Source organism: Trachinotus anak, unplaced genomic scaffold (genome assembly GCF_046630095.1).
Source record: "Trachinotus anak isolate AG129_WGS33_773 ecotype Australia unplaced genomic scaffold, CSIRO_AGI_Tana_v1 ptg000011l, whole genome shotgun sequence".
Taxonomy (NCBI): Eukaryota; Metazoa; Chordata; class Actinopteri; order Carangiformes; family Carangidae; genus Trachinotus; species Trachinotus anak.
In genome coordinates, this window is record NW_027273862.1 from 12,655,843 (window position 1) to 12,668,533 (window position 12,691).

Consider the following 12,691-nt stretch of genomic DNA (forward strand, 5'->3'; position numbering starts at 1 on the left):
ATGCAAAAAGGGTGAAAAGTTTGTGTTGATAAGTGTCCTTGTTGTATTATCGAGGTTTGAGCGTGAGACTGGATTAGCTACTAAACATGTTTGTGTGTTAATGTTTTGATTTGGTCCAATTTGAAAAACATATTTTACCATAATGGTTCTTCTATATTGGTTCTTACCTCCTTGACTATGATACTGTCATCACAGGTGCTGTCCAGACCTAAGTGCTGCAGGATGGATCTGACCTGCAGCAGAGCCAATCTGTCACTGGAAAAACACACACAGACGCAATACTGAGTCAGCAGCAGAAGGAGAATAAGCTCAACAAAGTGCAAGGGCAAGAACATTAGAAGCCTGATAATGAAATAAACTGAAAGATGACGAGTTGACGATGGACAAATACTTTTCATGTCCTTGAGGAATGCATTGTCACTTGATACAAACAAACCAAAACAGGGCTCAATTTTTACCTCTCTATCTGTGAGAGGAACTTTGTTTCAAAGATGCTTCTGGTCTTCAGTGTCTCAGAAATCTGTCCTCTGAACAGGAATCCTCTTTTGGTCATGTCTATGAGGATGTTTCGCACAATTTCACCGAGGTACATGCCGCTACACATTTTCTCATATCTGTAAAAACCCATGCAAGCACAAAACATACACATAAATAGACATATACACACAACTACATGTACTGTAAGTTGTTCATAACGATGTGAGTCCGGGAAATAAAGAGTTAATATGCTAGCAGGTGTTGACTTGAAGAATGTAAAAAAATAATGTGCGTGTGTGTGTGTGGGATTTCAACCTTTGTTTGCCTGGATTGAGCGAGAAGTCATCCACAGTGCGGTCGTACTCTGTCCTGATGTCGTCAAGGCATCCATTGTCTCCAAAAGCCCCCCACTCCATGTTGACGCACATCCGTCCCTCATCTCCCTCTATCATCTCAATGTTCCTCATCTCCTCCATGTAACATGCATTACTGCCAGTGCCTGTAGTGAGACCGACACATTAGGTGGATAGAGCACAGGAAAACTGAATATTTATCAAAAAGAGTCACGATCAGGTAAACTAACCGGCGATGAGTCCTATCTCGCAGGTGGGTTCTTCGTAGGCACAAGTCATCATGGTTCCCACTGTATCGTTCACTACAGCCACTACATCCAGGTCAAATTCCTAAAGAGGAAACACATGAGGTGATGCAACATCACTGTTTACATTTTTGCACAGTGCCACATTTGACTGACTGATGCTGCTTCTCATTTCCTACCTCTCTCCTCTTAATGGCCTCCCTCAGCAGTCCCACCACATTTTCTCCTTCACAGTCTGTCGCCTTGAAGCCTTTCGTCCATGTCACCAGGATGCCCTACAGAGAGAGAGAGAGAGAGAGAGAGAGAGAGAGAGAGAGAGAGAGAGAGAGAGAGAGAGAGAGAGAGAGAGAGAGAGAGAGAGAGAGAGAGAGAGAGAATTTAGCAATGATTGTGTCTCCATCTTCAGGCTCATGAAACACAATATTGTGTCAATGTCAGTGTCAAGCTAACAACAACATGATAGCCAAGCGGTTAGGGTGTGTACCACATGAGCTGATGCTCTTAGGAGGTGAGTTGCTGGTTCAACTCCCGACCAGCCTGACTATTTTCTGCATTGATTTAATTATAAATCAAAGGCAAAATGCCCAAAAAATATTGTAAAAAAAAAAAAAAAAGCTAACAACAAAACAAAACAAAACAGTATATCAGAGAGGAAGGAAGAGGACCACACTCACAGCATCCAGGCTGGTCTGTCGGCAGGGGAATGAGAAGGTGAAGCCCAGAGGAAGACGAGCGTTCTTTATCCCCATGTAGTCCAGGAAGTCACTGATGCACTGCACAATGTGATCAAACAACTGGAAGGAGAGGGAAGATATGACAATGTGTCATACTCAAAAACATTAGTCACATTTTGTTCCATTTTCAGCCTCCAGTGGTTGGTCTTGTATTTACAACCTTAAATGGACATGTGTGATTTCACCAAACTACATATTTGAATAGATATAATAAAAAAGAAAAATGTTGTCCCACAGGAAAGTGAGCAGAGGTCTAGCCAAGCACAACAAGGGGAAATGCCTGTGACATATTACAACAAGATAGTGACAGGCAGAGAAGTGGTAGCGGGGGGTGAGAAGGCCAAAAGGTGACAGACAGGATTAGCCTGAGCCAACACAGAAGAGTTAAATTCAAATCTATGTTTTAAAAGACTGTCACCAATGCTAATCTTGACAGGTTGACCTCTATATCTGTCTACCTCTAACTTATTGACCTTCTTCCCTGCTCCTACCCTATTTTCACACGTCTGAGTCAACAAACCATCACACCCCAACATCCTAACCTAATATTTAAAGTACAGCTATGGTAACAGAAGTTCAAAACTTTTCATCCATCCTTCTGTCTTTTTCTCTCTAGTGCTCTCTCAGTATAAATTCTGTCAGTTTAACTTGGATAATGGGGTCAAATGACCGATGAAATGACGTCACCTCCTCTCCTGTGCCCTGCATCACTTCTAGAGGAATAGCATAGATCTTGTTGTGCATCTCCACTGTTCTCCTCTTGCCAGAACGAATCTTGACCAACAGAACTCTGAAGTTGGTTCCTCCTAAATCCAAAGCCAGGAAATCTCCATTCTCTGGCACACAAACAGAAAGAAAAGCAGACAGATAAATAAAACAGTAACCATGTCAAACAAACCTCAGAGATAATGACCTTCTTTTGGACTGCAGACCGACATGTCACAAGTTGTCAGCTTGAATATGAATACACGAGTGTGTGTGTGTCTGTGTGTGTGTGTGTGTCACCTGTGCCATCAGGAGTGCTTCGTACAAAGGTTGGCAGCATTTTGACAGTAGCAGAGTCCTGAGTGCTCTTCGAAAGGCCATTTTGGATCTCTATCCTCATTCGTTTCTTTACCTAAAGAAAAAAACACATTTGGGATTCAGGAAGTGACATCCCAAATGGATGTGAAAGATGCACATCCATTCGTGCACACACAGACAGACAGACACAAACACAAACACACACACACACACACACACACACACACACAGAAGTGTCTCTCTGTCCTCACCTCTAGCAGCTGTTCTGTCGTCAGGCGGAATTCGGACAGTGTTTGGTCGATTTGTCGTGATTGGTCAGCGAGTCTATAGGCCACAGCTGTCACCATGGCGGCGCCCTTTCCACTGCCGCTCTCTGACAGGAGGAATCGGACATCTGAGTCCGGAACCAAACGACGGACTGTCTTATGAAGACGACGGGCATACCTGAAATATGCGTAGAGTTGAAGGGGTGAAATTTTACCAGTGTTAATAGCTAATTTTCTCTTCTTCAGACAGTATGTGGACTGATGACACACAACTGAGCCTCTGACAGCAGCTGTCAATGATTGTAGTGGGAAAGTGAAGAGCGATGATGAGATGCATGATACCAAAAATGGGTGAAATTGAAACAAATTAAAGCAGTGCTATAGACAAAGACAGAGCACACAAAATAAATACAAATGCATAAATGTTCATATTTTACTGTCACTCACTGTGGGTGCATCTTATAGAGAGATCCATCGATGCCTACAGTGGTTCGGAGTCGTGACACACCTTTGTTCTCCTTTAGCCTCATCAGGATGGCAGCCAGGGTGGCAGCTATCAGGTTGGCAGAGCGGAAAGACACGATGGCGCAAACCTGAAGGAAAAGGAGGTGAGGGGATAAAGCCATCAAGCAGCACATCCAAATATAATGAACTGCAGAAGAAGATAAACAAAGCACCTCAGGTGCCAAAAACCAAAAGATGTATGGCAGTTTATGTTTTTGTTTGGAAGTTTTATACGTCTAAATAATATTGCTTTAAACAGAGTGTTTAAGAGGATACACATGATTTAAGTGGTATTTCAGCATCAGTACACACATGCTGCACAGCGATGCAGTCGTCAGTTGAAGGCTCCACACCAAGTCTGGTTAAAATCTCTTTGGCTTTGGTCAGTCCTTCCTTACTCCTACACAGGAGAGAGAGAGAGAGAGAGAGAAAGAGAGAGAGAGAGGGAGACTATAACTGACTAGAAAATGATTTGTTCAGTTCAGTTCAGTTTTGTAACTACTTGATTGAGAAAGTTCAGTTACATCTACAGTTTGTAACCCTGCAGTTTAACTTACTTCTCTATGGCTGAGACGTGCTTGGTCTCAAACTTTCCTTTAGTGAGCAGCTCAGGGGTGATCCTTCCCTCAAACAACAGGCCTTCTCTGGCCATTTTCACCAGAATAAGACGAACCAGCTCCCCCATGTACATACCACTGACCATCTTCTCAAATCTATGGCACAGTAAAAGAAAAGAGAAGTGGGTAAAACAGACATCTGGCTTCTGGTTAAACATCCTAATGCTGTACTTTTTCCTGCTGATGGCTCTAATAGTTAAAGACATCACTATTCATGTTTTAACAACTTTTTGTTTGTTTTAATATAAATAAATAAACATTTTCCAAATCATTCTCACATTTCTCTCCAGCATCAGCAGGCTGAGTAAATGACAGCTAATCATCAGATTATTCTGATTATATGAATAAGGCTCTGATGGTTTTGCTTTGACATACAGCTGTTTGCCGGGGTTGAGAGAGCCTCGGTCTATCTCTCTGTCAAACTCTGTCCTGATGTCCTCCAGCCTGCCGTCGTCTCCGAAGGCTCCCCACTCAGTGTTCACACACATCCTGCCCTCGTCTCCCTCCACCAGGTCGATGTGACGCAGCTCCTCCATGTAGCACGCGTTGGTGCCTGTACCTGAACACATAGAATTACAAATCCTTACAGCTTGATCTCTTTTCTGTTCTGCTTGTTTGATTTATCTTGAGTTTTATTTAAGTTGTAATAATGGCGAATACTCTCTGGAATCTGATTGGCCCCTCATAGCTCTACATACCGATGATGATGCCAACTTCACAGCGTTGATCATCAAAACCACAGGTCATCATTGTTCCAACTGTATCATTTACCACTGCCATGATGTCAGCATTGTAGTCCTGAAATAATGAACACACACATATATATAAGGAAAAAACACAGAATCAAATTTTCTTTTTTTCTGCATCCCAGTTTGAATTAAACCAAATGCATTAGGATCAACTTTGATAAGTTGATAGCCTCAGACCACAGAAGTGAAGTGTGGCATCAAATGAACGAAATGAGAGAAAAAATAAGACTCACTCCTCGTTTCTTAATAGCTTTGTTGAGCAGCTGGACAACATCCGTCCCCTCCACTCCACCAGCCTTGAAACGCTTTGTCCATGTTAACAGAATGCCCTGGAGACAGAGCCAGAGGGAAAATCAGAAACCGAACAGAAAGATTTAATGCTTAATGGAGACTTGGTTTTGCTGGGCAGAGCCTAGCACACACACATTACTGTGGCTCAGGCTTCCATCACAGCTGTGGAAAGGTGTAATGTAAATGGACTGTATGGTAATCTTCAGATATTTGAATGAGAGATGATACCTGGAAAGTGTGGTGTGTCACAAAGAAGTCAACTAGACACCTAACTGTATAAGCAAGAAAGGTACTTCAGACTGCTGCTTGAGAACTTTGATTAGTTGATCTCTCTGATTTTGTTTTACCTCATCTAGTTTGGTCTGCTGGCAGGGGAAGGAGAAGGTAAAACCAACTGGGAGTTTCTTGTCTTTGATGTTGTGTTTTTCCATGAAGTCACCGAGACACTCTGCCACATGGTCGAACAGCTGGAACAGAGGTGGAAAGAGGATGAGGTTAACTCAGGTTGAGCTGAAGAGAGACTGTGTGTGTGTGTGTGTGTGTGTGTGTGTGTGTGTACTTGTACTTGCTACATAGTAAGGACCAAAACAAAGTATTTTACTAACAGAGTGAGGACATTTTGGGAAAGCGAGGACACTTCGGCCGGTCCTCACTTTTTGAGACAACTTAAAATCACATTTTGAGGGTTAAGACTTGGTTTTAGAGTTATGGTTAGAATTAGGTTCAGGTTAAGGTTAGGGTCAGGGTTAGGGTTAGGCACTCAGGTGTGATGGTTAAGGTTAGGGTAAGGGGCTAGGGAATGCATTATGTCAACGAGTGTCCTCACAAAGATAGAAGTACAAGTATGAGTGTGTGTGTGTGTGTGTGTGTGTGTGTTTCCTTTGGTATAAACCTACCCTTGTTCCACTCCCATGAATTATGTCCTCTGGTGTGTCATAGATTTGACTTTCCATTTGAACAGTCTGTTTCTTCTCATGGCTCACTCTGACATGGAGAATCCTGAAGTTGCTGCCTCCCAGATCCAATGCGATGAAGTCTCCTTTTTCTGTTCAAACAGAGGAGGAGGAGGGAGAAAGGCAGAGAGGGGGAAAAAAACGTCATTTTGCAGTTAGGTACATGGTTATAGACTTATACACTGATCTTTTCATTTGTAGCAGATATATTGCCTTCATTGTAAGGGGCAAGGTTTCAGCATTAGTCCTTTGGTTTTCTTCATAAATTAAGTATTGGTGGCACTGAAGAACACACAGCTAATGAAGACAGCTCTGGACTGGGTCTTTACCCATCAGGCAGACATGCATTATCAGGACATCTTTCTTCTGTTAGCTTAGCAAACAAACACACCTATCACTATTACTCTAGAGTGAATTCCTGTCACACAATACGCAGCCTCCAAGCAACACAGGGAAGAAGTAGTGTATGGAAATGTAAAGTAGTCGCAGATAGCTTTCATTTAAAGTTATGTCATGTCTTTGGGCCAACACTGACATCTATCAACCCATATGGCAACAAATAAGTAAATAAAATACGTAGAATGTAAGGTTAGTAGTCTAACTCTATATTTTAACATTGTGTACTGGTATATATACACTATAGGTTTGCTTGACTCTCTATTCTGTCTTACTACAGGATCAACCTCCTGTATATTTATTGGTTAATGATTGCCCAACACCACCAAAAGTGTTATGGCAGCCATACCACCTGGTCAAGAGCTTATCAAAGATAATGTTTCATAGGTAAATTATCATGAGTAAACTGTTATTATCCAGCTAGGAAAAAGCGGTAAACCTGGAGGTTCAACAAGTACAGAGTTTACTTTCATTCAAACTGACACTGTTGTTTAAGTGACAAAGAGCTGTGAGATAATTATTACTGTGAGCAGTTATTTTGCTCAGTTAATATTATCTCTAGGAAATTATAGTAGTGTGTTAAAATGCAGTTTGGATGGAGAAAGAAAAGCTTCATCTTAAGCCCCATCCTCACCCACATGTTAGGTGTTGATGGTGTCTGTAACCTGTGATCAAGAGTATTACTTATTTAGACCATAATATCCCATAATAATCTGGTATACAATTAGTTCATGGTTACTTGGCGGTAAGCAGTAATGGTAGTTTATTATGTCTGTCTATCTGAATTGTGAACATACTTGGTTTATAGCTTTCTCTTTAGATTAACTGCAATAGTGTTTCACATAATACATAGTGTTTATCATAACTGATTAGTAAAAGGACTCAGAGACCATTGGTGAAAAACCAGGCAGTACCATCTAACTCATCACAGATATGGTCTGCTCCCTTCTTGTTACTCCTGTTTCCTTTCAAATCTTATTTCTATGTGATTCAGTACAAAAAAATCAAACTGTAACCCTCCACCTCAAGTAGACATTCAGAAAGTACAAACACAACGTGCTGCTACTTGTGCTGCAACCTTTTGTGCAGCTCATAATGCAAGGTCAGGTCAGTGTAGTTCACACGGGGCAGAGTGACAGATAATGTATCTGGAAGGAATGTAAATGCAGTAGAGACGAGCAGAAACAAGTTTTCAAACTAAGAATGAAGACAGGAGCTTGCAATAAAATAATGAGAAAACATGACATATTTCATATGCAAGCCATAGAGTAACACTGCAACTGTTATTTTTTCATGGTTATTCAGTGTCATTTGTGCACATTTGGAAAAATAGTACATAATTAAACATTGTCTCATAGTAAGAAGATGGCGGAACATTAAATGTCTTCATAACACACAAGCTAATTCATGTTCTCTCTAAACAGACAGAATAATAATTCTATCCCTTCAAATCTCTGCCAAAGACTGTTACCATGGCCAAAAAAAAAACTAAACTAATAAAAATTAAAGCCAAACAAGCATTTAGCCATAAATGTGTGCAGTATCAGAGAACAGGTGATAGTAATACTTCATCTATCCAGAGGAGGCTACTGAACCAGCAACTGAAAAGCAACATTTAGTTGCATGAAGCAGCTAGGTATATTTTTAAAAGCACATTGCTATATAACTGTGTATGCATGTACACTGATGTAACTTTAGGACTTTCACTGTCACTGTATGTGTGTGTATGTGTGTGTGTGTGCGTGTGTGTGTGTGTGTTTCATGTTGTAGACTAAAGTCAATTTAAGATTTCCTTTGTATCGCCCTGTGTGTGCTTGTGGGAGAGAGAGAGACAGAGACTGAGACAGAGGGAGAGAGGGTTTTGCTTCCACCAATATTCAGCTGACTAAGGTAATAAAATCTGTCTATCAATTCAAGGGGGCAGACACAATCAACATGTGACAAAATTCTGACCCACATTTAGATAAATTACAGGCAGTTAACGACATTTATGTGCATAGTGTAGCAAGAGGAACCAGTACTTGTGATCTTAAGTTCAGGTTAGATTTCAGTATGCAAGAGATCTGTTGTGCCAAATCAGGAGTGAAAATGAAGAAAGAGTTTCTTCACCCACTTATTACAAGATGTCTTCTCTGCATAACAGATTAACCCATCAACATGATTCCAGGATTGTATTGTTCTCAAACCAGATAAACACCTTCAATTGTCGTCATCACCAACTGTCGCAAGTGGCTCTGCTATTAATCTAATCTAACTCCAAACACTGTAGTGGTTAGCACTGTTGACTCACGGCTAAGAGAACCTTGGCTAACATTACAGCACCAGAGCTTTCTGCAAAAGGCTTGTGGTTTGCCCCGTTTTACTGTGGTTACAACTTGTTTCCTCCCACATGCCAAAGACATGTAGATCAGGTCAACTGGACACGCTTCATAAATGTCAGACCTTTTTAATTTGTCTTTCCATTACAATATAATGTACTAGTGACTGCATCACTGTAACTTCATAGAACTGAATGGTGGTGGTCAAAATGCATGTTACAAAATAGTACTTCCTGTCCCTGTTGTATCAGTACCTTATTAATATTTGGATGAAGCTGAGTTGGACTACATGCCATGGCAGGCCAAGCAAAGAGGAGACACAAAACATAAGTTTTTCATTTTAGTAGATCCCTTTCTCTTTATAAGTTTCCCCAAATTTGGACCTGGGACCAGGGCTCCATGTTCACGAACACTGGGCTTGTTCTTTAGTAAAAATAACAATAGTCATTAGCTGACCTTCTTGGACACTCATTCATACAGTGATAAAACAGTCAAACTGGTTTTGATATAGATTTCTTCACAGAAAGAGCTTGACTCAGTGGGGTTTTAGATAATCCAACAATGGTTACAATGAGGGTTAGAGAAGCTCACCTGAGCCATCGGGGATTGATCGCACAAACGTTGGCAGCATCTTTAGAGCAGCAGTGGGGTTCGTGTCCCGACCCAGTCCTTTGACCAGCTCCCTCCGAAACCGTTGCATGATGTCCACCAACGTCTCGTCAGAGAAACGCATGGAGTACAGGTACTTATCGATCTGAAATGAAACATTAGAGCAAAAAACAGAAGCATTAGTCTTTTTAATCTTGACCATTAATCAGCCACAAATACACACTAAATTCACTTTTAGTTTATAACTGACGTGACAGAGATTTAGTGGATTTGCTAATCACATTTCCCATAAGCAAAGTGATGAAGTGAAAATGACTATCTCCCCATCCCATAATGTTTTAGTCATCCATGAGTATAATCCATTTCCTGATTGACTGAAATACAACTACACTGATTGCAGCCTGCTTAACCCAGACATGAATCACAGCCATATAATATAATAAATACTTTTTATATTTCTTTATTGCAGTGAGTTAATAAAGTCTTTGAAATCACCTGTCACACCAAAGTCAGTGGACAGTCAGTGGAATGGACAGTCAGTGTATAATGAAAAACAGAGCATCATCAGTATAACACAGGGTAAGACCAGAAAATACAGAATGAAAAGTTACAAACTCATGTCAGGAATAGTAGCTACAAAATCCACAGATAGAGCACAGGTCTGGAAATCATATATCTTCACTAGTTTTATAGACGGTTGAAACTGCCCAGTGTTTTATAGACTGTTGAAACTGCCGAGTGTAGAAAGTGCCACCGATATAGTGCACAGCAGCCTGAGCTGTAGGCTGTGGCCTTTCAGGAACAGGATGTTAAACAATCCTGGTGAAATCTACTGTTGCATCACACAGTGGGATGAAGCAAAGATCTACTTTATGATCTGACGGCGTGGCAAACCAAGAGCAGAATATTAGTCACACATAACTATGATTAAATGTCACGTTCATGCTCTGTAAAATAATAGTGAAGCTAAGCAGGATTAACTCTTCCAGTTGTCCAGCTGAAGTTATAAAACCTGGAGTCCAATCGGTGAAACCAGAATGGAGATGTGGGTTAGAGCTACATGAACTTCAAGAATCATTAATAATTGTTTATTTGTATAGAGCTGAAAAGGTTACAGAGCCATCTCAAAGATGTTCAATATTCATCAGTCCACGGTGAAACAAAGTGTCCGTAAATGGACATGATTTAGTTCTGTGGCTACTTTCTTTAGAATGGGTCGCCCGGCTAAGATGACTCCAAAAGAACAACATGAAGAGATCTGTTATAGGACCTGTTCTCTGTTCATGATTCAACAATATGCAAATCATGGAGCATGGTGTCCAAAAACAAACAAACAAATTAAAAAAAAACTGTCCTGTGCCTCTGAGGTTTCCAATAAGCACCTTGACACTCCACGACACTACTGGGAAAATGTTTCATGGACTGATTGAATTGTTGAATTGTTTTGGATGAAGCACTTCATAGGGTGTAAAAAGGGCACTGCATATCACCATGAAAACATCATACCGAAGGTGAAGTAGGGTGAAAGGACCATCATGATTTGGTGGCTGTCCACCTGCTGAAGCTCAGTAGAAGCTGGGTGGTGCTGCAGGACATTGACCCCAAACATCAAAGTAAATCTACTACAGAATAACTTTAAACAAAGATGATCAATTCAGAAAACCAGAGGAGTTCAGAGGGTTCACACACTTTTTCCTGGCACTGTATATGTAAATGAAATACATAACACTCACAGGGTCAGACTACTGTAGTTCTCACACATGCTCACATGATTCAGTATTCACACACTAACTATTTGTGTGTGTTCTGTGACGTTTATTATAGCCCCATGTGATAATTAACTGGTATTACTCATTGTAACAGGCATCAGAGAGGAATTGTGTAACTTCCTGTCTCAGGAGTCACACATTAACTGTATTTCCTGTATAGCTCTGGTTAACTTACAGGAATGAATTTGTGTCTGCTGGCCACAGAAAAGGACTTTACGAACCCAGTGTTACAGGCTTCAATCAGCAGATATTTACGTTGAGTGCACAAAACTATAGTTTGAGTTTTGTACAAGGCAGTAAAAGATTTCTAAGCACAAAAGGCAATCAAAGAAATGGAATATGGTAACACAACCAGCTGTGATGAGATGTGAGATTTTTACTTTAGGAGGTCAGTCCAGCTTTTATCATACAGCAGATGGATGATAACAGGTAGTTTGAATAATACAAACAAGTTGTAAGCCAACATGGCTGGAGAGTCACCTACATGGGAAGAGCACTGTCCAACTTTAACTACTCTGTAGGTGTTACATTCCCTATATTCTGTCTAAATGTGGAGTCTCGGGGATGAAAGCTCATTAGCACATGCTCTTGTCAGACAGGAGCACACAGCTGAGAAAATGTAACCTCTCACCTCAGCTCAGCTCAGAGAAATACATCAGTACTCTGAAACTGCTGGAGAGCACCATAAACATGCCCACATCTGGCCCTGTATTTTATGGTGAGATCTACTCTGTGGTTTGAAGAGACATTTAAACATCAATGACATGTTGGTGCCTGACAAACGCCCTCCCCTTGTGACGCTACTGCAGGCCCTAAGCAGCTGTTTTTTCAGTTACACAGTAAACAAACCCCCCACTCTCCTCTTTTGACAACACACAAATACCAGACTCTCTAATGCAACTATTTACAAAAACATGCGGATATGCAGGTTTGACATATACAAGCAACATTTTTGCCTTGTTGGCAATCTGTATTTGGCCTTATGGTAAGACACTAAAACACCTTAAAAACATCAGTTTTTAAGAGGTTGTTGCATTTGTATTCATATTTTTGCATTTGATCTGTCTGACCCAGGTCATCTATCAAATGTGAGGAAACAAAATCAGATTAAAGCAAAAGCTACTGTACTACAAATGTCTGCAGTTTCCAACAACAACGTCCTATTCAGAGTGTATATGTGGAAATGATTTCACTTTATGGCTGAGTATGAAGTAAAAATCCACAGTGAAAAAACTTTTCAAAACTTTGCATGATCCAGTACTGACACATTTGCTCACACTGGGGATTCTATTGTCAATCAACACTCAGTCTGCAGCTCCGTGTAGTTGGTAGTTGTCCTTGTGGTTGTCTCCATCCAGTTTTCTCCAACTCTTCTGACTTTGCATTA

The 12,691-nt window shown here is 40.8% G+C and overlaps 1 protein-coding gene across 4 annotated transcripts in view; it reads right to left on the reverse strand.

The window, feature by feature from the left end:
* Positions 1-12,691, reverse strand: part of LOC139627405 (hexokinase-1) — a 37,144-nt gene that overhangs the window by 3,563 nt on the left and 20,890 nt on the right. Inside the window, exons 2-19 of one of the 4 annotated variants that reach the window (XM_071488129.1) lie at positions 9,518-9,680; positions 6,156-6,304; positions 5,607-5,726; positions 5,202-5,297; positions 4,918-5,017; positions 4,595-4,778; positions 4,160-4,315; positions 3,915-4,002; positions 3,546-3,691; positions 3,084-3,276; positions 2,815-2,926; positions 2,497-2,645; positions 1,750-1,869; positions 1,255-1,350; positions 1,061-1,160; positions 793-976; positions 459-614; positions 168-255 (exon numbers count right to left, since the gene is read on the reverse strand). The exons of the other annotated variants lie outside the window; for them this stretch is intronic. Of the exons in view, the coding sequence (XP_071344230.1) occupies positions 168-255; positions 459-614; positions 793-976; positions 1,061-1,160; positions 1,255-1,350; positions 1,750-1,869; positions 2,497-2,645; positions 2,815-2,926; positions 3,084-3,276; positions 3,546-3,691; positions 3,915-4,002; positions 4,160-4,315; positions 4,595-4,778; positions 4,918-5,017; positions 5,202-5,297; positions 5,607-5,726; positions 6,156-6,304; positions 9,518-9,680 (2,400 nt within the window). The remainder of the gene's footprint in view (positions 1-167; positions 256-458; positions 615-792; positions 977-1,060; positions 1,161-1,254; positions 1,351-1,749; positions 1,870-2,496; positions 2,646-2,814; positions 2,927-3,083; positions 3,277-3,545; positions 3,692-3,914; positions 4,003-4,159; positions 4,316-4,594; positions 4,779-4,917; positions 5,018-5,201; positions 5,298-5,606; positions 5,727-6,155; positions 6,305-9,517; positions 9,681-12,691) is intronic. 4 annotated transcript variants of the gene reach the window in all.